A 23,855-nucleotide genomic window follows, 5' to 3' on the forward strand; every position below is an offset into this window, starting at 1 on the left:
TGTTGTCTCACAGTGAAGCCATTCAGAAGGTGACGTGCATGAGGACTAAAGCACAGAGATGAACTGGCCCTCCATCTGTAAGTTTCTATAAATAATTCCATTTTATCTGTTTTCATGGCCTATTTTCCTGCTCAGATGAACATTCATGCAGAGGAACCAGTTATTCCAGTCGATCAGCATAAAAGCAGTCAAAATGTTCCGTGTTGTGTTGTATAATGCATGGTGCAGGATAGATTTTGGTGAACAATGAGGTAACAGGCTCTCAAAATAGTGTAGGAGGAAGAATGGAGTGCGTTACAAAAAGAAAAACAACAAAGATGTGTTTTTTCTCTCTCAGTAGGGAAGTAGATAAGAAATTTTTCACTCTGTGAATGTCCTCGGGTCACAACAGGTGCGTATTTTTTATTTTTTGATACAGTGTAATATTTTCCAGGTTTTGTGTCCTATTTTTTCTATTTGTATGCATTGTAATTATAGACTACCATTGAATTGCTTTATAACAAGTGGGAATTACTAATTTTGGGACATTTTGTGGACATTCGCTAGTAAAGTGACACTAAAAATCATTTAATGCTTAAAATAAAATAGTAACACTTTACAAGGTTCCGTTTGTTAACATTAGTTAACTGCATTAGTTTACATGAACAAACAATAAAACAAATCCTTTCTTAATCTTAGTTGATGTTAACTTCAACATATACTGTACACTGTAAAAAAATGAAATGATCAGTAAGTCATGACAACATATGTTTTACATTACTTTAACTCATCAAAATAAGTTAAGCAATTTTCAACTTTATTTTATAAGTTATACAATAATTTTGTTATGCCAGTTTAATGTAATTTAAGTTGAAATGACTTCAATCATCCTTGTTTGTGTTTGCTCAGGAGTTGGTCCCTCACATTCATTCTCTGTTCGGTCTACGTTGCTTTTAACATGTGTTGCCCTGCCTGTCTGTTTACCTTCCGTGTTATCTTCATTAAATTACATGTTGGAACTTAATCTTCATCTTCATCTCCCTTCCTGCAACCACCCGTAACAGAAGACTATGTCTAGATTACGCAGCGAAGTTTGCGACCGTGGCTCATTTTTTGTCCTTCTCAGATGAGTTTTTCCGTCTCGCCATCACCTGCCCCTTCGACGACGAGACCCTGAAGTCACTGTTCTGGATTGGGGCGAACTATCATCATCCAGTTGACCTCCCACTACCGGTCTGAACTGGAAAGAAGCAATCATCCAGTGTCTGGAGATCATACTTCCCCGATCCAGAACACAGCCAGACCCAGAGCCCGAATCACCACCATCGACCGCGGAGAATTTGTGTGGCGAATTCCCCCCGCAGATAGAGAGCTACCCCCCGCCGCGATGCATCAGCCAGAGCCCGAGGAGAAGAGGACAGAGCTGACCCTCGCCCCAGAAGTGGAGCTCCATCATGAGTCTGACCAGGGGCTTGAGCCCACGACATCAGCGGACGAGATAGTCGTGACTACAGACGATGAGGACTGGCTGATTGACTTCAATGAGGAATTATCGACTCCCACCCTATCCCACCTGGAACCTTCATCATTGCTGTTTTGGAACAGTACCATTGACTGTATAAACTATGAACTATTATTTTCATCGTCCTACATAGACTGTGTCATACTCACCATCATTCTGTCAAGATTTCTTCTGCCATCACCGTGAAGCTCAGCCAGTCCTCCAGCCCCGCCACTGCCGGATATCAGCAGCCCTGCACCGTCTCCGTGGAAGCCCTGCTATGACGTCGAGCTGCAGGTCGTGTTACCACCAGCAGCGTCAGTGCGAGAGGATCCTGCGGCTTTGCCTCTGGCCTCGGATCTCTTCTCTCCATCTCGACCTGTTGGCTCCGTCTTGACTCATCCCACCTTCGGCTCCACCGGGTTCCCTCATCCTGCCGGCTCCCCCTTGGTCAGTCGTCACACCACTTCCACGACGGACTTGCAGACCGTCCACTGCACTCCGTCCCTCCACCCTTACGGCTGCCGCAAGTTCCTCCTTCCCCTCGGCGTCGCCTCTGTCCTCCATCACACCGGCTCCACCTCAGCCCTCGGGTTCTCTGGCTCCGCCTCAGACGTTCGTCGCCGTGGCATCGCCTTGGTCTGCATAGCCAGTGATGTCGCTCGATTCCATCGTCTCTCCGTCTGCTCTTGTGGATCCATCGACCACGTCTCCCGCGGTCGTCCCCCAGCTGTCGTCAACCACTACACCACCTTGGCTCCTCCCTCCCTCGACTCCGCCGTGGGCTGTCGGCACTGGGTAGCTCTGGGTCTGTGCCTGTGAACTACTGCCATCATCGCCACCAGGGGATCGTCATCCTCACATCAATCCTCTGTCAACGTCTCCTGTCACCACTCCTTCGCCACCTCCTTGTCCACCCCCTCCCTCACCTCTGCTACTACGGTGCAAGGTCGCGTCTACTGGGAGGGGGGCGTTCTGTCACCATTATGTTCAATTTAGTTTCTTTATAATGGACTTTTAGTTTGTTTTCATTCCCATCATGTGCTCCTTTGTTCAGTTTTCCCGCTCCTCGTTATTAGTTTATTTGTGTCAACTGTGTTCTATTAATCATCCTCATTTGTGTTTGCTATGGTCCCTCACATTCATTATCATGTCTACGTTCATTATCATGTCTATGTTTACCCTTCGTGTTGTCATGTTATCTAATTAATTACGTGTTGGAACTTAATCTTCATCTTCATCTTCATCTTCATCTCCCTTCCTGCAACCACTCGTGACAGAAACAAATGTCTTACTTATTTTTTAGTTAATGTTAGTTAATCCATAAACTAATGTTAACTAATGGGACGTTATTGTAAAGTGTTACCAAAATAGCAAACTAAGACCGAACAAATTACTGGTGTAAAATATTTTGCAGTCTCTTTTCATTTTTAGGCTTAAGCTTGTGTCTTAAAAACTTCACTCAGCTGAATGGGAGGAAGTGGCACAAAAAAGGGTGCCCAAACATGAATGTACAAAACTGCTGCTGCAACACAAGGTACTGTATGTAAGAAATGAATGTTCAAAATATGGTACCCAGCAAGACATGCTCATTATCTTCCTCAAACTTCTTTCAGTCATGATCCTCTCCTCTAGCTTTCACTCTCTTTTTACTTTCATCTCTCACAGATGTCTAAAACGGCCTTGTGTTAGACGAAGAAGTTTGTCCCCGTTGTCCTCATTTGTGATACTGACTGCGCTCACCGTGTTTCTCAAAGCAAGTAAGTTTCTTTGCAAAAAAATGTATTGTACTTTCAGACTTGATTTCCAGCACAATTTGTAGCTACTAGACCAGATAATATGGCATTCTGCTCACAACCCTGCTAAAATTCTTCAATTAGGCCTGAAAGTTTTCCTTCATCCAAGTCATGGATGTATGATGGGATTTATTCACAAGCATCTGGACAAATTCCAGATATTAGTCATTTGGAGAGTTTCATTATATGAGCCCATATGAATCATTTATGAGGGAGCACCAGGATGGAACTTCAGTATGAAACCAGGATTTTTGGAATTACAGGCTAATTGAAAATAATCATCCTTAGACTTTAAATGACAAAGGAAAAAAAAGCTGAATGACCTAGAAAGAACAGAATAATTAAAAAGACTAGTTATTCTCATAACTTATTTAATTTTCAATTAGATTTGAAGCTTTAATATATCATAGTTCAAACAAAAGTGTCTTTGTAGTTTGTTGAGCAAATTCTATATTTACAGTCTGAAAACATTTGTATTCAGTTTGTAGTTCTAAAATGACAGAGTTTTCAGTCCATGGATTCCCTCTGAAATTAGAATAGTAGTTTTCAATTAATGTGTAAAATAAAGTCATGTTCTACAACAAAAAATACACAGTCATACCTAAAATATGAACTCTGGAACCATTGTGTGCTAAGTTGATAACAAGTTGCATAATTCCATCTTCTATGACATAATAATGACCTTACATCTTGTAAGTTTGACTTGTCATGATTATGAAATTTTATCTTTCGATCTTTATCTCATCTTTTGATCTTTATCTCATAATTATGTATGTCATAATAATGACTTTTTATCTCATAATTATGTTTTACCAAATGTAAATTTGGCGGATTTTGGTTTTCATATTAATAATATTTAACAAAACATGAACATTTCTTCAAGTAGTTAAGCAGCCTTTTTACTCATAAATAAAAAAATACTGTTCTAAAATCCCATTAAAAATGAAGAGAAGCTGATATCAATAAGCCTTCTAGGTTGGTATAGTCATTGACGTCATGACTAAACATCTCTTCAGAGAATCTTGTAAGTAGATGCACATCAATCTTTTGCAGATGTGTCAGTAGCGATGAAAGTGACCTCCAGTGGACCACAGACTATGCAGATGGCTCAAGGGGAACCTGTTACACTAGACTGCACCTACACGTCAAGTCCAGCAGACATCGGCGAGCTTGACATTGAGTGGTCAGTTGTCAGTCCAGACACTACAAAAAAAGACCAGATGGTGCGTAAGGCTCTGCTTATATCAGTGAAATGATATAATCTCCTTAGGCACTGCTTTGACCAGACTCTTACTGGTGATTTATGTATATGTGTTGAAAAACAACTATCAACTTGAACTGTTATTTAAATCTGTTGTCTATTAGATCATATCATATACAGGTGGAAGGAGATATACCCATGGTGACCCTGCTTTAATGAAAGGTGTGGACTTCACAGCTGTAGACCCTGCCCAGGGAGATGCATCTCTATCTATCGCCTCGCTGATGGTCAGTCATGCTGGAACGTATCAGTGCAAAGTTAAAAAGGCACCTGGGGTGGACAGTCGGAAAATATCTCTGATTGTGATGGGTAATGTCATGTATTTCCAGTATTTGAATACTACACAGATCGTTTCTATGAGGAATCTTTAAAGACGCCTTTGAAACAGAAGTTGCTGCCATGATCTTTTCTTCCCTATTGTTACGTATATCCGAGTGAAACGGCTTCTCGAGCAAGAAAAAATGTAGGGCGGGATTTTTCGTTTGTGGTTTACAAATCGGTTTATGGGTTCGATATTTCATTTGCTTTCATCTGATTGGTCAAAACGCTCCACCTTCAGTAGGTTACGAGCTTTTCTTTCTGTCAGGCAGAATAAGAGTCAGTATTAGTGCAGCACTGACAAATGCACTTTAATAAAATAATGTCTGAAACCACCACTCACTGTTAACTACGCACAGTATTTGAAGCAGAAATATGTTGCTGGTCACGTAATTCATGCTGCTGCTACTTGCAAGCAACCTCATTAATATGAGCCACAGTATATGACAGATTATTTTAGCATGATGTATTTCCCATTGATTAAATACAGCTCTCTCTGTGTGGTAGTGAGGCCGTCCGTGCCGAAGTGTTGGGTTGATGCCGGTGAAGCTGTGGGTGAGACAGCATCTCTCCGCTGCAGATCGGATCAAGGCTCTGTACCTCTGCTGTATTCATGGAGGAGAGAGAGCGGAGGTTCCATTCCTCCAGACGCCATTCAGAGTTAGTGCTACCTCTGGTGGTAACGTATTGTAATGAAATGCTGCTTTTCCATCAGTTATTCTAAACAGTTTTGACTCCATAAAATAGTATGCAAACCATCACTTTGATAGCTAAATGACGTCTTTTATTTTGATATATAAATGATGGCTTTGCAAAAGAATGTGGAGCCAATACAATTTACTGTATGGTTTATTTAATTTATTTGATTTATGCCCAATACACCCTTAAAAATAAAGGTTATTTACTGACATTTATGGTTCCATAAAGAACCTTTAACTTCCATGGAAACTTTCCATTCCACAAAAAGGTTATTTATAGTGGAAAAGTTTTTTTTATTTATTTTTTTATGTTCTTTTAGAAAATGGTTATTTTATGAACTGATGACCAAAATGTTCTTTGGGAAGTCAAGAATTGGGAAGTCAAGAATTGTTCTTCTATTGCATTGCTGTGGAAAAATAATTTTTTTTAAACCTTTATTTTTAAAAGTGTGCAGAAGTTTTAAAAAAAATGTATGCAAAAGTGAGGTGATGAGACTTATATAATATATTGATTTCAAGCATTGTTAAAGTGTTTTAAGTAAATTAATTGATAATAAAAGCAAATCAGATGTGAGAAAAACCTAACAGTTATTTTATTATTAAATAAAATCCTTAGAGAGCATTAAATAAATTTAGTTAGAAAGAAAGTTTAATTGTCATTATTGTTATTATTATTATGTATTTTATTTTATTTTATATATATATATATATATATATATATATGAGATTGCATTGTCTATATACATATATATTAAATTGTTTTTTAATACATTTTCCAATTGATACATTCCAAAATGGCTAGAAAGGGATGTTTTGTCAATTAATTTCTGTGGAGGATTTGCACCACTTTATATTAACATACAGGAGGAAAAGAAAAGATTTTAGACAGATTAAAATAAATCTGTCTAAAATCTTTTCTTTTCCTCCTGTATGTTAATATAAAGTGGTGCAAATTATTGAGTCAATGAGTAATTAATGAGATTTAATGCATGTTTTTCTTTCTCTCTATACATTAGACTCCCTCACAGGAGAACTTCTAATCAGTAACCACTCCGTAAGCCACTCCGGTGTCTATTCCTGCGAAGTTTCCAATTCTGTCGGGAAAGAGAGCTGTCGGCTTCACCTTCAAGCTGTGAAGCGTATGTGAAGCGCTTAGACACACTCCAGTGATTTGATGCTAACTGATTATTCATAATGGTCAGTCTTAATAATCATAATCTTTCACAGCTCCTAACAGAGCGGGGGTCATCACAGGCACCGTTGTTGGGTGTTTACTCCTCATCATGATCGTCCTGCTCATTATATGGCTTCTCGTCTTCAGATGTAACAGGAATCGACAGGAGAAAGAGTTCTCCAATGAGATTAGGTAATAAGACCCCTCCATTTTCCTCCACGAATCCCTCCATTTCCTTCAATCATGTGAACTTTGATGATGATAACAAGACATTCTGGCTCTGTTTTCTTTCTGTCTTTAAAGAGAGGATGCTCCTGCACCTGAGAGCCGTCCTACCAGCCGAATCTCCAGCTTCCGTTCAGGTGTGGCCTACAGCCAGGTGGGCCAAATCCAAACTGAGCATCCAACCTCTACTAACACCAGCTACAGCACTGCAAAGTATGACAGCAGATTTGGCTATGCTGTATGAGGAGTCATACTTATTGTACTGTAGATTGCCATTGGTTTACAGTTAAAGGTACAATATGTAAGTTTTTGCTCTGTAGTGGTTAAAAAACAAAAATGGACGCATTTTGCGGAAGAACATTGTTTTGGTTGTGCTTCAGGTGAATATGACCATTCACAATAGAAAATGCTTTACAATGAACTGTTAGAGAGCTACATATGGCAGTTTTTCTGTTCAATAAAATACCTTACTCGCCTGTTGAGTGATAAAAACGCCATCTCTGTGTCACTTTTACAACATTTCAAATCCCTCGTTCTCATAGTCTCCAAAAAGCCAAGCCAATGTTGATTCTTGTTTTATTACGAACTCTGTCACGTTCTCTTTTTGCCGGCAGACTCTCCTCTGTTTGGCTTCTTTTTTTTTTTTTTTTTAATGGGTGATTCCCCAGAGGTTCGAGATTTAGCAGCTCCAAGACAAGCTTTCTCGCTAATTATGACAACGAACCTATGCCACTCCCACACCATACACGAGTGCTTCTCAAACGGAAACGAGTGCTTCTCCTTCTTAATCCAGTCCTTTTGAGGCTTGTAGGCTAGAGTCAGGGTTGCCAGGTCTGCTCAACAATGCCCGCCGTATTGCTTATAAAAACTAGCCCAATAACGGACAAAACTAGCCCAATCGCGTCCCCGTGAAAACGTGTTCTGGGGGTAAAGATTATGTTTCTTCAAAAACTACCAGCAGCAACGGTGTAAAAGTAGCCTAATTCCGTAGGAAAACACTGGCTAGAGTCCTCCTCAGCATTAAAATCTAGAATGAGATGGTTTAGTAAGTGCACATGGCTGCGTCACACATGTTATCGCCCCCTACAGTCACGGCATGAAAATACAATTAAAACTTTTTATTAAAAATCTTTAAATGAACTGGCTTTCTATTAATGCAATACAGTGAATGACAACCGTCTGTGGTCTCCCAGTGGCTTAATTTGCCACTAAACCTGATTAATTTACGCCAAAACAAAAGATAACATGTATGACTCGTTTTCTGTCAGTTCTTTTTCATGAATTGGAATGTGCGCACAGGATTGTGGGTGATTGAAAGACGTAAAGGATACACTTGAGGACACTGTTCTCTGTCTCCTCTCCACCAATAAGCTGGTGTGTGGTGGGCGCTCTGGCACAATATGGCTGCCATCACATCATCCAGGTGGATGCTGCACATTGGTGGTGGTTGAGGAGATTCCCCCCTTCTATGTAAAGTGCATTGAGTGCAGAGAAAAGCGCTATTATTATTATTATCCAAAGGACACAAAACAAAGGCTGCCTTCCATGGGTCCTTTAAATTGAGACGGAGCTTGATGACGTGGTAGCCAAGATATGCAGCCTTACTAGGACTCAGCCTTCAGGTTGAGACAGCACCCATAGTAGCAGGAGCAATTTTTCGGATATGACGAGACAAGAAAGGGCGAGTGTCGTATGTATGCAATTTCCAGCGAAAACCATCCTGCCAAGTCTAAAATTTAAACACTTATAATAGACTTATAATAGACCATAGTGAATAAGGCAAGACGAAAACACATTTTGGAAGAAGGATTGATTATGTATATTGACTCAGGTTACCTTTTATTTCATTCTTAGAAGAAAAGGTTCTATATAGAACCTTAAAGGATTCTTTATTATAACCTTTTAGGGGTTCCCATCATGGGATCATTTTATGGATTTAGATTTAATTAAATTCATTTTGTTTTAATTCATTTTTATTTTAATAAAATGTTATGAATTAAAACACACTTTATCACAGGAAAGAAATTAAATAACCTGTTAAACATGAAAGTACTATGCAATCATTTACAATATTTATCCTTATATAGAACCTTTTTGGCATAAACTGTTCTTTAGAATTGAGTCAAGAATCCTTGGGTTCTATGTAGAACCCCATTTCTTTCTGTCAAGATACAATATGGAACCAAAATGTTATGTCTTGTAATTGTGTAACATTCAATGTAATAAAGTTTAATATGAGAGAATGATACATTATTCTTCAGATTAGTGATGCAAAACCAGATCTCATGTAAGATGATATTGGTAGAGCTCTTAAGGCCTAAATAAAAAAAATTTGTGAAGCATCCATTATTGATTTTCTTTCTTTCTTTTTTTTCTGTGTTTTTTAATCTTTTTATCTCCACTTATTTGTCCTAAAGATGTTACTGAAATGCATTTGAATGATAGTTATTTTTTGTTTTGTTTTTACAAGAAGGATGTCTTTGTTTTTGCCCATAAAAAAATAATGGTAGCACTTTATTTTACAGTCCTGTTCTCCATACATACTATGTACTTACTATAGTAATTACTGTACAATAACTGTGTAATAACTAAGTACAACCTACCTACCCCTTAACCTAACCTTAAACCATGTAGTGACCTATTACCCAGTACGGTAAGTATACTGTAAGTACACGTAAGTGCACGTACTGTCAAATAAAGTGCAATCAAAATAGTTCTGTTTGTACTATTAAGATTTGCAGATGTTATACTGAAAGGTTAATGTTATAAAAGGTTTAAACTGAACTAGGAATTTTAAGCAATTACTTGTATGTTAAATTTGAGAATAAAAGGTATTGTATAAAATAAAACTAAAATTTGCATTGTATAAAATGAAGATCAATTTTTTGACAAATAACAGATATTAACGTTTTTAAAAATCAAGATTTTTGGTTAAGATATGAATGAAAGTATTTTTAAGCTGTTGACTTTTGTACATATTTTATGTAGTATCTAAATTAATATGCAGTCATAAACACCACTTGACTAATAATTTTACAATAACTATAAAAAAAATAATAATTTAAACTAATTTTACAGGAAGTTCAGTAGTGTCTGAGACTATATTTAAAATCTGGGCTTCAAAATATATTTTAAATCTGGAAGTGGTTTAAAAAAGAGACAATATGACTTAAAAATAAATATTTAACATTCTACTTTATTTCTAGGTCACACACACACACAAAAAAAGAAACAATTTTGACAATGAGCACGAGAGCTTTGTACAGATGTTTTATTGTTTTTGCTTCCACTGAAGCACAAGATGCTTTGGATCATTTTCAAATCATGTTGGAGAACATATACAAAATAAAAAAAAAGGTTTGTGCCGCTAAAGTGCTGTTAAAGTAAAAGGGGAATATATATATATTTTTTTCAGAATTTTCAGTTAAACATTTTACTCACATTGTTATTCTAATAATATATTGTAATATCTAGAGAAATGTAATAAAATATCTGTTATTATACCATCATGGGTTATCGTATCAACCACTCATACACCTCTAGAGGGCGTCATCGTCCACTGCGTCGATTTTGAAAAGGGGAGGGGAGAGAAACACATAAGCACTATTGCGCATGTGCAGCCGTGTTGTCACGCTTAGCTTCAGACCTGTAGTGATTTTTGAGTATTATAGTCATCATGAAGGCTCTTAGGGGAATGGTGAGCGGAGCTGTCAGCGAAATATCATCTGCGGTTACCGGGACCAAACACGTCGCCGTCCGGGAAAATGTTCTTGCCGTGACTCGTGACTACATTTCTCAGCCGAGATTGAGTGAGTGTCCAGTGCTGACTATGAAGGGCCCTTACAAACAGAACCCCACTAGAGCGATAAAATGATGTGTGTATGGCGCAACGAATAAATGACGTGCTTTGTATTTAACTTACAATGAATCTGCTAATCATCATGTTATTTTCAACTGTAGACTTATAATATTTTAACATTTCTGATGTTGTACATTTATGATAAATGCGTTACATGCAGTCAGGTAAATAATCTAGGGTCAGTTACTAACTAACGTTAGAGGGTATATTCTCTGTTCATGCATAGTGTTTACCTCTGATTGCATGATCTTAAAAATTAAATGAATGATTGGTTTTTCATCACATTAGTTGTTAATAAATCAACATGATGCAGGATTTAGGTTGATGCGTGTAGGATCTGCATCGTGATGGAGTGGCAAGCCGTTTCAGCATTTAGACTATTCCTCAACTAGTATGTATTTGTGTTACTAGTTCTTTTTTCATTACTTCCAGAATAACATATAACAACTATTACCTACTGAATAGCTACCATACAAATAAGGAAAATTATATTTCAGTTATATAACATTATATATATTAGTAATTATAGAAATATTATTTTTCACATCAATAAATTAAATCATATGGGTCTATTTTTTATTATACATTTTATTTTTATATTATGTACAATACCAAGTAAAAAATAGGCTCACACTGAAAGTGACATCAACAGAATAAAATTGTTAATCGTGCTCCAAAATGAAAACTCTGGGTTGAAACCATAGACTGTAAAAAAATATGGACGTAGTGTCCGTGGCGTCACCCGTAGGTTTCTGAAGATCATTTTTGAAGCCTAAAGTGGGCGGAGCCGGCCGTCGCCATCTTGGCCTTGCGTCACTCCCGGATAACAGAAAATGGGCAAAGAGGCTGAGAAATCACGCCCAAATAGCTCGACGTGATCGAGTTAGCTCAGGCTGTTAACGGCTCTGGGTAATGCTATAAGGTTATGCTACTGACAGTACCAAGTCTGCGACTGCACAGTACCTCGTGCTAAAGTGACACTTGATGATGTAAAGCCAATTAAAAGTTCCTGTTTTTGCCCTTCGAAATATTATAATAGTTAAAAGACATGGCTACAAGTGAGACTGTGTATCGTGATTCTGTACTATTCTGCTAGTTGAAAATGTATTATGCAGTAACTTAATATTACTCTGAGAGTGAGTGTGACAGTGATTTATGTGCATACATGTCAGTCACTTTTTTATAGTCTATGGTCCGTCAGCGCGGCATCGCTCGTCAAGTTCGTAGAGAGCTTATTCAGTCCATTTTAAATTCTGATTTTGGCCGCCTCTCAAATGGGTTAAACCATAGATATGTTGCCTATGAAGTTCAAGTAAATGCGCTAGAAAATCCGCACTCATTCATGGATGTGCATTTATTGCATGGACGGAGAAAGCGCCGACGCCTGCATGATTTCATCTGACGGTACATGAGCATATTATAATCCATCTGTTCCGTGAGAGCAGAACGAACGAGCCTTTACTGACGTTTTTAAATCTGAAAACTCCAAAAAGCAACGAAATTATCAGACATCCATTAGTGCATGTTCACAGAGGAAAACAACTGAAATACAGCGCTGGTTGTTCTCTCGGACGATACTCGACGACAACGACGGAAAAGCCGTGGGCTTTGTACCCAAGTAATGGGTGTATTAAATTGTATGAAATAATCCCGAAAAAAAGCACAAACACTGCAGAGAAAGCAAGTTCAGCAGCAACATTTGCTGAGGTGAAGTGACGGCTAGTAACAGCAGACAAACGGCTAGCATTGACATCAGCGACAACCCACCTGTCACTCAAGTGGCCACACCCTTAAATGCAGAAATTTAAATATTAATCAACTAAACGGATGAGTTATAAAAAAATGCACCCCCCTCACAGTTGTTATGAAGGGCAAAATTAGCTGTATAGACCAAAGCCACATAGAGATCCAGGCTGTAAACATGTTTTTTTCTGCTGTAAAGTTGATCATTTTAAAATGGGGGAGATACAGATTTGACTCACTTCTGCAGCCAGCCCAAGCGGCCAGTCAATGAATTGCAGTTTAACTCACTTCCGTGTTGGTTTCAAGAGAGAGAAGGGGAGGTTGCCGCTTGGTTGAAACTGAAAATTCTGGATACACTTGGCCAAAAACTGATTTTAAGAAATACAACACAATCAAACAAAATAACCACACTTTTATTGAAAGTAACACTAAAATTGGACTGGAAATATATTAATTTAAAAAAAACACTATATTATTATTTATTCAGTTCTATCCAACAAAATTTAGATTTAACATAATTATTTTTGACCAGTTATCCAAATAATGTATAGTCCTACAAAGCTGTTATTATCAGAGCATTTGAACAGAATGTAGCGGGTTCACGCGATCAATTTTGAGCATTCAGATGGTGTAATCAAACATATCTTGTGGAACGCTCTCTGAGTATGCATTTATTTGTCATTTTAACTAAAAAATTTAACGAAAAGTGGACTTCAAAGATTTATTATCATGTTGCGCCCTCTTTAGGCCATGAATGATCAGCGACTTGTCGACGTCAAGCTCATGTATCATGGCAGACCACTGAAGTCGACTAGTCTGTTCAACCCCTGCTAGTGTGTGTGATATATACCGTCTACGATCGTGATTGTTGTTTTAATGATGTGCGATCTGACATTAGTATGTCCCTCACTTTTCAAAAACACACCTAGAGAGTGCACGCATACACTAACACTACGTGATGTAGTCTAGTGGGTTAGACTAGTGCGCTTGTACATTTAGAGTGCACACTTTCACTGGATGATCTAGTCTATTAAAATGCACTTTGGCCCTGTCCCAAATGGCACTCCGGACTTGTGGACTTCCTCAGAGTCCACACTGTGGTGACGTCATGTAGTGCAGACCTATAGGACCCTTGGTGCGAGTCCATGAGGGCGCATTGAGAGGTATTTTGGGACAGACTCGATCGTCACGCCGGAAATAACGGCCTGGTTGTTGTTGGACAGGAGAAATCACATTTTTGCGCTCCGACGTCTTATCTCCATGTCAACTACACAGCCTAATTTTACAGTTCTATATTTTGATATTATGCATATCACCTGGGCATTAAACAATAGATATATCATGCTTATTTAAATGATGTATACAGTTGTACATAATAATACATAATGATCCATTTGGACTAAGATTACAATTTTAACACATAATGAAAATGTGCATGAGTTTCAGATGAATTTACAGGTTTCAATATTCATACTGTGTTTATATATGACTCAGTAAAGCCCTGACATTCGGTTCTATTTATTTAATGAATCATAATGCGATAGTATTATTCAACACGCTATTATTATGTTTGAGACATCAACCACTGCTCGATGACCATAATGTTTGTATAAACTGTAGGTTACAACTGGTAAAATGTACATCTAGGTCATAAAAAAACGTAATATTTTCTTCTCAGCCATGTCAACAATTGTCCGTGCGCCTTTCGCAAGGATTCCTGGGTAGTTAAAGTGTGTGGAGCCTGCATCTATGCGGTCTTCGCGCTGCTGAGCACACTTTAAAGCGTTAAAATGCTGAATGGGGCGGCCTACGGACTCGTAGACTCAGCGAGCACGCACAATTTAAGTCCACGAGACCGAAAGTCCTCATGAAGTGCACCATTTGGGACAGGGCCTTAGAATGCCCCCATTCAGAATGAACGAATCATTTGAATGAATGATTCAAGGACTCACTCATTAAGACAGTCAAATGCTTCGTTCCTTAATGAATAAGCTGTTCGAATGAATCACTTGAAACTCAATGACTCACTCATTAACAGTGACCAACCTACTGGCGGTTTTAATTTCACATTCAGACAAACAGTCTGTGCAAATGCATCTGAATGCCACTTCAGATGCAGCTTCTGTGTTTCCTTTGCGTTGCAAAGATGCATTTTGTTGATACTGATTTCATTTGACTGGTAAAAGCCAAGTGGCAATCTTCCGCTCTCTCTCTTGAATCCAACACGGAAGTGACTTAAACTGCAGTTCATCAACTGGCCGCTAGAGACAGGCTTCAAAAGAGAGTCAATCCCATATACCCCCCATGTTAATATGCCCAACTTTACAGCAGAAAAAAATGTTTACAGCCTGGTGCAAAAAGTGGTTTTGGTCTATATAGCTAATTTTGCCCTTCATGACAACTGTGAGGGGGGTGAATTTTTTTTATAACTCATCCGTTTAAATTATATTAAGCCTTAAAGCTCTGCATAATTAAGGGTGTGGCCACTTGAGTGACAGGCGGATTGCCGCTGCTGTCACTACTAGCCGTTTGTTTGCTGTCTGTTAGCCATCACTTCAGCTCAGCTAATCCCGCCTCTTTGCCCATTTTCGTTTATCTGGGAGTGACTTATGGTGACACGCTACCAAGATGGCAACGGCCGGCTCCGCCCACTTTGGGCTTTAAAAATACTCTTCGGAAACCCTACGGGTGACATCACGTCATTATTCTAATTGAATTTATTGATCAAATGTAAGAATTCAACAAAAGATGCATACATTTAATTAGGTTAAACATTTTTTTACAAAGGTAAAAATGCCTATAAAAGGTAAAAATCTATTTAAACTTATTTGAAAAGATAATTTCTGTCAGTACTGCAAACAGACCAATATCAAAGACTTAAGGAGTCAGCTGTCCACAGCAGTTCTAAACCTGACGAGGTGCCAACACAATAAACACACTGAGCAAAATATCGTCTTCGTTATCAATAAAATCCCAGAAAATGTTGAGATACCATTTTTTGTCAATATCGCACACACCTACTGGTTACTCATTTTTATTTTACTAGAAATTAGGCTAAATAAGTACTAAAAATATAAATAGTTGTGAGGAATAATGTTAAATTGGCTTGCCATAGATGACAGCATCATCAGATGCATTGATGGTCAAAACACACAAGGAGCTTTAAAAATGAAATTTAAACATGTTCATTCCCTACTCAAGTTTAAGTTGTTTTAGTTAAAAAATAAAAATATCTAATTATTTCTTAAATGTATAAATAATGTTAGGATAGGAATAACCCATTGCTAAGGCATCATGCCGTTTTTTTTCTTATTCTGAGTATCTCTGTTATTTATGTTTGTTATTTATATCTGTTATTTATGTTTTCATATAATATTAATGACACACTCTCATTTGTTTTCTTTATTTTTCTTTTTAAGACACTTTGACCATAGCATGATGTCATATTTTATCAGGTGATGTGTTTTATTTTTTACTGTATTTGTTTTCCTTAATGCAGTGCTTGCAGATTTTCTTCGTGTAATTAAGAGAAAACCCTTAGTTGTGTTTGTGATTTGATCTAGACTATGAAAACACGCTTGTGTTGTGACATTCATGTTTATTGTGTGCTCAGCGTATAAAACCGTGGCTGGTGTTAATGGACCCCTGGTGATTTTGGATCAAGTGAAGGTATTGGATTTCTGCAAACATCAGCTAATTTGTTCGGAAAGTACTGGATTACATTGATGTTTTTGATGCCATGTTAACTGGTTACCTGCCGCAGTTCCCCAGGTATGCTGAGATTGTCCATCTGACTCTCCCTGATGGCACCAAGAGGAGCGGACAAGTGCTGGAGGTCACAGGCTCCAAAGCTGTGGTTCAGGTCAGGGAATAACATCTTCTGAAAAAGACCTACATGTTTTCTTTTCCACCCCCCCATTTTGTAATCTGATCTGTAGCATCTCATTATTTCATTTTTAGGTGTTTGAAGGAACATCTGGTATTGATGCCAAAAAAACCACGTGTGAATTTACAGGGGACATTTTGCGTACACCTGTGTCCGAGGATATGCTGGGTAATAATAACAAAGAGACATTCTGAAGCCATGTGATGTTTTTTATTATGTGTATTTGGTTAAACTTGAAGTCTGTTACAGGTCGTGTGTTCAACGGATCAGGAAAGCCAATTGATCGAGGGCCTACAGTGTTGGCGGAGGACTACTTAGACATCATGGGTACATTTCAATGAGGCTGTCTTTGTGACGCACCACATAAACTGTTATGCTCATAAATTGTCATCAGTGTTTTGTTTTGTTTATTATATTGATGATAAATGTACCATCAAATTCCATCCTGCTTCCTGCAGGTCAGCCGATTAATCCTCAGTGCCGTATTTATCCTGAGGAAATGATCCAGACCGGCATCTCTGCCATTGATGGCATGAACAGTATTGCCAGAGGCCAAAAAATTCCCATTTTCTCTGCGGCTGGTCTACCCCACAATGAGGTGAGGCCGCTGTCAGTCCATCTTCTTTGGGGTGGTTCTTTAAAGAAATGAATACTTTTATACAATACATTAAAGTGACCTTAAATACATTTATAATGTTACAAAAGATTTCTATTTCAAATGTACCTGCCTGAAACATTATTGGTAGTATCTGAAACATTACCTTAGCATTTAACCGACTGAAACTGAAAAACCACACGACATTGCATGAGAACAAATTGTAAACACAGTTTACCAGTAAACACAGTAAACAAAACAATGTTTTCTAGCAACCACAACTGTGCTTAAATCAAATGAGAAATAAAAACAAATACACTTACACGCTGCTGTCCACTTCTGTTTCTTGACTGCTTCTCCTTACCCAAAAATGCCAATTTTAATTTAAGAACTTGAGTACTTAAGTCTAATGTAGTTATCTAACAATTGATCCTTGATTTTCTCTTTTTTTTTTTTTTCAGATTGCCGCACAGATCTGTCGTCAGGCGGGATTGGTGAAGAAATCCAAAGATGTGATGGATTACAGTGAAGACAACTTTGCCATTGTGTTTGCTGCCATGGGGGTGAGGAGCACTTCGGATTAAAAGTTTTCAATCTAAATATATGCATCCATACCATACCATAACATTGGTTGTATCTTTAGGTCAACATGGAGACTGCAAGATTTTTTAAGTCTGATTTTGAAGAGAACGGGTCCATGGACAACGTGTGCCTCTTTTTAAATTTGGCCAATGATCCCACGTCAGTATTCTCTCGAATATTCTTTAAAGTAAAGGGATAGTTCACACAAAAATAAAATTCTGTCATCATTTACTCACCCTCATGTCGTTCTATATGACTTGCGTTCTAAATGATTCCAAGTAGACCAAAACTAAATGAATTCAAGAAGAGTAATAAGTATGATCCTTAAAAATGACATGCTTGTTTGGAACAACATGAACGTGAGTAAATGATAAGGGAGCAACTTGGACCAAAAAGTTATATTTCCCTGTTTCAGGATTGAACGCATCATCACCCCTCGGCTTGCACTTACCGCGGCTGAGTTTCTGGCTTACCAGTGTGAGAAACACGTGCTGGTCATATTGACTGACATGAGCTCTTATGCCGAGGCTTTACGAGAGGTACGATATGATGTGTGAATTTATACTGACAGCCATTAGGATTAATTCTAAACTTGCTACTCATTGCTATGCATTAAACTCTATCATGGTCTTGAAGGTCTCTGCGGCTAGAGAAGAGGTTCCTGGACGACGTGGTTTCCCAGGTTACATGTACACCGATCTGGCCACGATATACGAGAGGGCCGGACGTGTGGAGGGACGCAATGGCTCCATCACCCAAATCCCAATCCTCACTATGCCCAACGATGGTCAGCAAACATCTACCTACTCATCTTTTAATCCTTATATCATCATAAAGGATTTGCTTACTACTTTAATGGTTTGCTTATTATTATCTGCAGATATTACCCATCCTATTCCGGATTTAACTGGATACATCACTGAGGGTCAAATTTATGTGGACAGACAGCTTCATAACAGACAGGTAAGTGATGGAAACAAGCTTACAGTGTGAACAGTGTTGGGCGATATGCTCCATTTTCATATCGTCCTATCGTCAGCCTGTGAGATCGGCGATACACGATATTATCGTGAGGGGGGCGGTGCTTAATTATTTGATTATTAACTTGCTTATTTACTCGTTAATTTGCTTGTTTTATTAGTTCGTTTTATATATGAGAATTGTTTGTTTGTTTTTTTTTTTTTTTAGCAAAGGTGGAGTGTTTATTAATAGGCTAAATCAGGTTATTTCCCGGTATAGTGAGGTAAAAAAAGATCCTATAATCTTTCTTGTATCTGACTCAGAGTATTTCAACATGTCAGCGGGAAATTTACGGACACACATTATCCTCTCATGCCGTTACAGATGCAGCATTTTGACTGTACTGTACACGAGATGGGAACACGTTTTAATAATTTCTTAGGTCAAGAAAGAGTTGGAGTTTGTGATATATGTCCTCCTACCAGTGCTCTCTCTGTCTGTATGCACTTCACATATCGCACTTCAATAAGCCCAAAGAACGCGGGTTAATGTGTTTTAAATGCCAGGAGAAATCAAAGGCAAAAATCTAAAAGTCGATCGGTTTATACTTAAACTTATGACTTGACTCCGATAAAGGAAAACGGGTTAATGTGTTTACATGACATGCATTGTCAGTTTATTCAGCATAATCAAGTTAATAACGTGCACGTAAACGCGCTCATTCCCTGAAAATGAAAGCAGAAACGGACTGAGCTTTCGCTGCATTAACGGCGCGTTCTCTCAGAGACGACGATGGATATAACAGTATAGCAACTATCTTAATTTACTGGCTTAATATTTCTCTTGTGGACTTACATTAGACAGTAAAACAATTAGAAGAATATTACTTGTTAAACAAGTGTTTGAAGTTGCTTTTGATTTTCACAGATGGCAGAGTTGTGCTGTGTTCGTGAACTAAAGACTGTTATTAGGCCTATATAATTTTAGTGATATTATTATTATCATTAATATTTTGTAATTGTATTGTTTTTAGTGTTATTAGTGTCATTAAATGTTTTGTTAATGTGCTATGGAAACAAAATACTGACGAACAACGATGCTGTCTTCATCTTGGCTCTGTATAAGAATGGTGCGTTTGTTAAAACAAGCACTCTTTACAATTTGTGAATGGATCTCATACGCGCGTCGGTGATATCGCAAGTGTGGTTGTGGTGATGTCGTTATGAATTTAGGCAAGGCAAATTAATTGTAGTTCCTAATTTAATAACAATACTAGCTTCATAATAATAATAATAATAATAATGATTTAATACATTAATGGGAAAACGAGCTAATTATCGTATTGATATCGTCAAAGGCATCTGCCAGCAGCGATATCTCTGACTATCATTGATACACGATACTATCGTCTATCGGCACAACCCTAGTGAACATTAGTTGAATACTTCACCCATAATGAAAATTCTGTCATCATTTACTCACCTTCATGTCGTTCCAGACCCGTAAGACTTTCGTTCATCTTAGTAACACAAATGAAGATGTTTTTACTAAAATCTGAGAGCTTTCTGTACTCTCCATTGACAGCTATGCAACTACCACTTTGACGCTTCAAAAAGTTCATAAAGAGATTGTAAAACTAATCCATATGAATTGAGTGGTTTGAATTTTTGGGTGAACTAACACTTTAATAAGTCTCATGTGCTGTTTTATTCCAACTATTGATATTTCTATGCAGATCTATCCTCCTATCAATGTACTACCTTCTTTGTCTCGATTGATGAAATCAGCCATTGGCGAGGGAATGACACGCAAAGACCACTCAGATGTTTCTAATCAGCTGGTGAGTATGGATGAACATACATTACTGTTCAGAAGTTTGGGGTTTGTAATATTTTTTTGAAAACAGTCTCTTATACTCACCAAGACTACATTTATTTGATGCAAAATACAGTAAAACAGTAAAATTGTGAAATATTATTTACATTTAAAATGCCTGTTTTCTATTTTAATATTATAAATTGTAATTTGTTTATGTGATGACAAATCTGAATTTACAGCATCATTACTCCAGACTTAAGTGTCACATGGTCCTTCAGAAATGTGCTGATTTGATGCTCAAGAAACATTTATTATTATTATCAATTTTAAAAACTGTTTTTCCAGGATCCTTTGATGAATTGAATGTTTGAAAAGAACAGCATTTATTTGAAATAGAAATGTTTTGTGAAGAGTCTTTTTCCACCTTTTGAACAGTTTAATGCATCCTTGCTAAATAAATAAATAAAAATTATTTAAAAAAATAAATATATAAACTTTATATCCCAAACATTTGAATGGTATTGTAAATTGTAAAGAAACGAAGAAAGAACAACACCTGTATTATTTATGACCAAAGCACTTGGTCTCTTTCACAAATAATTGTTGTTGGGTTTTTTTCTTCATGCAAATGTTTATTTTAATTATCTAATGGTTTGAGTTAATTGTGTATGGACATTTGACTTGTCTGTGACAAAGCATCTCCTCTTTTGCAGTATGCTTGCTATGCTATCGGGAAAGATGTGCAAGCAATGAAGGCCGTGGTTGGGGAAGAAGCACTGACATCGGATGACTTGTTGTACTTGGAGTTCTTACAGAAATTTGAGAAGAACTTTATTGCCCAGGGTAAGTAACAACAGGAGGGCACCTGTGGAATGATGTAAAAATCTTATTTTAAAGGGATAGTTCACCCAAAAACAAATATTCTGTAATTTACTCACCCTCGGGTTGTTCTAAACCTGTTTGAGTTTCTATGTTCTGTTGAACACAAAAGAAGATATTTTGAAGAATGTGAGTAACCAAATGTGGTATAGGTTGGAAGTCAATGGGGACAAGCAACTGTTTGGTTTCCCACATTCTTCAAAATATCTTCTTTTGTGTTCAGCAGAACAAACTTGAAGATGAGTGAATGATTACAGAATTTTATTTTTGGGGAAACTATTTCTTTAAGGCCCTTTCAAACCAAACACTTGAAATACTATACCAAATGCTTGCATTTTCTATCTTTATTACTTTCAAATAATTCTGAATCTTTTTTTTATGCTTATTGGCACGTTGAGATGTACTGATATGTGTGCCTGCAATGGTTACAGTCATGATCCGACGATTATAACTTTATTTGTCAATGCTGTTTCAGCACCGTACAAAGAAACAAAAACTTTAGTTTTTTGTCACGCATATGTTCACCCCAGTGTGAATAGCTTTTTGGGAATGCATTGCTTGCATTCTAAATCCTTTTTTTTTCAACATTATTCAAGTTTGGTGTGAAAGGACATTTAGAAAGAAGAAAAAGAAAAAAATAGTGTATAATTTTTCTTTTTTTATCAAATGCAATCAAATTCCGTGAATGGCAATGGACTGTACTATATATATATTACTTCAGAATGAACCTAACATGTTTTGTATCACAGGTGCATATGAGAATCGAACTGTGTTCGAAACATTGGACATTGGCTGGCAGCTCTTGAGAATCTTCCCCAAAGAGATGCTGAAGAGGATTCCTCAGAGCACTCTGGCTGAGTTTTATCCCCGAGACTCCAAACATTAGTCTTGCTTTTTTCCTTGTTCAATCACTTTGTCTTTCAATCAGCTATGAATCTGTCTTCTACACGTCTAGATGTTACTCAGTCTCCCTGATCAAATCAAGTACACCAAGTCTACACTGATGGATTACAAAGTCGTTTTTCATTGCTACTCTTGGTATTTATTTATTTATTGTGAAAGTTTTGCTAAGTAGTAAAGAAAATATTGTATGAATATCGTCGCTACACTATAGTGTGGAAGTTCTTTTGTGTGTTGCTCAGTGTGTCAAACAGTGTTCTGACCAAGTGGTATATGATGTAAAGGCCAACTTTTTAGAAAATTTTAGAACTGACAAACTACTAGTATGTCACAAAACAATGTTTATTTATTTAAAAAAGTGCCAAGATTAATGTATAATGGCTTAATGTATTCTATGAATTTGTCATTATAATGAATTCACTACATATCTATAAGTACATATGTATCATAAAGTATAAAAGGAAGCCATATGTTCATAAAATGCATTAAAAGGGAATAGATAAGCACAGTGGCCCTATAAAATCAAAGGAAGAAATCCAAACACTGAGCAATATTTTTTTTCATGCTTTGTTGTACTGTTAGTTAATTTATGTTTTGTATAAAAAATGTGTAATTTATAGTTGTGTAAGAAATGTATTTATTATAATTTATTTTGGTGCCATAAATATTTACTGTGATACAGTGCGTAATATCAAGTGAATTCATAATGAAGTGATTATCCTAATGCATGAACACTATATTGGAAATATGTATGTGACCACTTGCTTCATTAAATAAACTTTGATGTGGTGTAAATTAATGATCATGATGAAAGTAATCAAATATAATACTGCAGCAATGCACATCCTGATTGACTGATGTCAATTTTGGTACCGATTAAATTTGCACAACAGGGTACTAGGGACTTTACAAAGCACAGTGGTTCTCAATTGTGCAAACACATTTTGTAAGACATTGAAAAATGTTGTAGTTTTGCTTAACCATGTCCATGTAACGTGCTAAGTCAGACAAGAAAATGTACAGGATTGTTTTTAGACTCCACCCAATTTAGCATAAACAGCTTTGTTCTTACTTCTGCATGTGCACAATCCTAAAATGTATCTGCCCCATATATCAGTAATTGTCTGCAAAGTCTGCAATACATTATGACATTTCATAAAACATACAATTCATAAAGGTCATCCTGAGGCGATTAGGCACATTTTGTGTAAGGTATATGAGAATATCCTAGACATTAGATGAAAGTCTGAAATAATTATCTGCTTTACAATGTTTAAACAGCAGAGGTTATCAGAGCCTTCATGAAACAATCATCAGTTATCTTTTAACAGCCAGTTAGTTTCCCAGGTGAATGATGTTTCATGTAATTAGTTATTTGCTCTAATTGGACTAATGAGGGCCTATATAATACACTTATCTCCAACTACATGTATGCTTGTATTTGTAGCATTTGTTTGGTGTTTTGAGAAAGTGAAAAGGGTTTTGTTTGCTATGGATCAATGGTGGAACAAGTGAGTTTATTCATTTAATCAGTCTGTGTTTGTGAATGATTCTGCAAATATTGAGTTTGTTTTTTATGTTATGTGTTTAATATTTTGTGTAAATACTTGTAGGTTATCCTTGTTCGTAATTTTCCTGCTTTTAGGTAATGCTTCTGGATTTAAAGGTACAACTTATTATC

At 37.1% G+C, this 23,855-nt stretch overlaps 2 protein-coding genes across 3 annotated transcripts; both read left to right on the plus strand.

Annotated features, from left to right (window-relative positions):
• Position 1: 1 nt before the first annotated feature.
• Positions 2-9,296, plus strand: vsig8a (V-set and immunoglobulin domain containing 8a). Of its 2 annotated transcripts, XM_084104962.1 has the most exons (10): positions 2-77; positions 338-391; positions 2,915-3,017; positions 3,149-3,240; positions 4,330-4,499; positions 4,642-4,846; positions 5,363-5,515; positions 6,570-6,692; positions 6,781-6,919; positions 7,031-9,296. In XM_084104962.1, exons 3-10 carry the CDS (start codon positions 2,986-2,988, stop codon positions 7,194-7,196), a joined length of 1,080 nt encoding a protein of 359 aa, XP_083961088.1. In that variant the 5' UTR covers positions 2-77; positions 338-391; positions 2,915-2,985; the 3' UTR covers positions 7,197-9,296. The 2 variants fall into 2 exon arrangements, with proteins under 2 accessions (XP_083961088.1, XP_083961089.1); XM_084104963.1 differs by lacking the exon at positions 2-77 and having other exon boundaries at positions 220-391.
• A 1,255-nt stretch (positions 9,297-10,551) lies between these two features.
• Positions 10,552-22,969, plus strand: atp6v1b2 (ATPase H+ transporting V1 subunit B2). The gene is made up of 14 exons (XM_084104624.1): positions 10,552-10,761; positions 16,168-16,223; positions 16,318-16,416; positions 16,515-16,608; positions 16,690-16,767; positions 16,899-17,038; positions 17,497-17,598; positions 17,679-17,776; positions 18,033-18,156; positions 18,254-18,404; positions 18,498-18,580; positions 20,313-20,417; positions 21,109-21,238; positions 22,024-22,969. The coding sequence occupies exons 1-14, from the start codon at positions 10,629-10,631 to the stop codon at positions 22,158-22,160; spliced, it is 1,530 nt and encodes a 509-aa protein (XP_083960750.1). The 5' UTR covers positions 10,552-10,628; the 3' UTR covers positions 22,161-22,969.
• Positions 22,970-23,855: the final 886 nt, after the last annotated feature.

Source organism: Abramis brama, assembly GCF_963993115.1.
Source record: "Abramis brama genome assembly, chromosome: 25".
Lineage (NCBI taxonomy): Eukaryota > Metazoa > Chordata > Actinopteri > Cypriniformes > Leuciscidae > Abramis > Abramis brama.

Excerpts from the sequence above, each read along its gene's own strand:
- vsig8a (XM_084104962.1), top strand. The coding sequence starts at position 2,986 with ATGAATGTACAAAACTGCTGCTGCAACACAAG. Across the intron at positions 5,516-6,569 it reads TCCTCCAGACGCCATTCAGA|ACTCCCTCACAGGAGAACTT; the intron begins GTTAGTGCTACC and ends TCTATACATTAG. Across the intron at positions 6,693-6,780 it reads TCACCTTCAAGCTGTGAAGC|CTCCTAACAGAGCGGGGGTC; the intron begins GTATGTGAAGCG and ends AATCTTTCACAG.
- atp6v1b2 (XM_084104624.1), top strand. The coding sequence starts at position 10,629 with ATGAAGGCTCTTAGGGGAATGGTGAGCGGAGCTGTCAGCGAAATATCA. Across the intron at positions 16,768-16,898 it reads GGACTACTTAGACATCATGG|GTCAGCCGATTAATCCTCAG; the intron begins GTACATTTCAAT and ends TGCTTCCTGCAG. Across the intron at positions 17,599-17,678 it reads TTGTGTTTGCTGCCATGGGG|GTCAACATGGAGACTGCAAG; the intron begins GTGAGGAGCACT and ends TTGTATCTTTAG.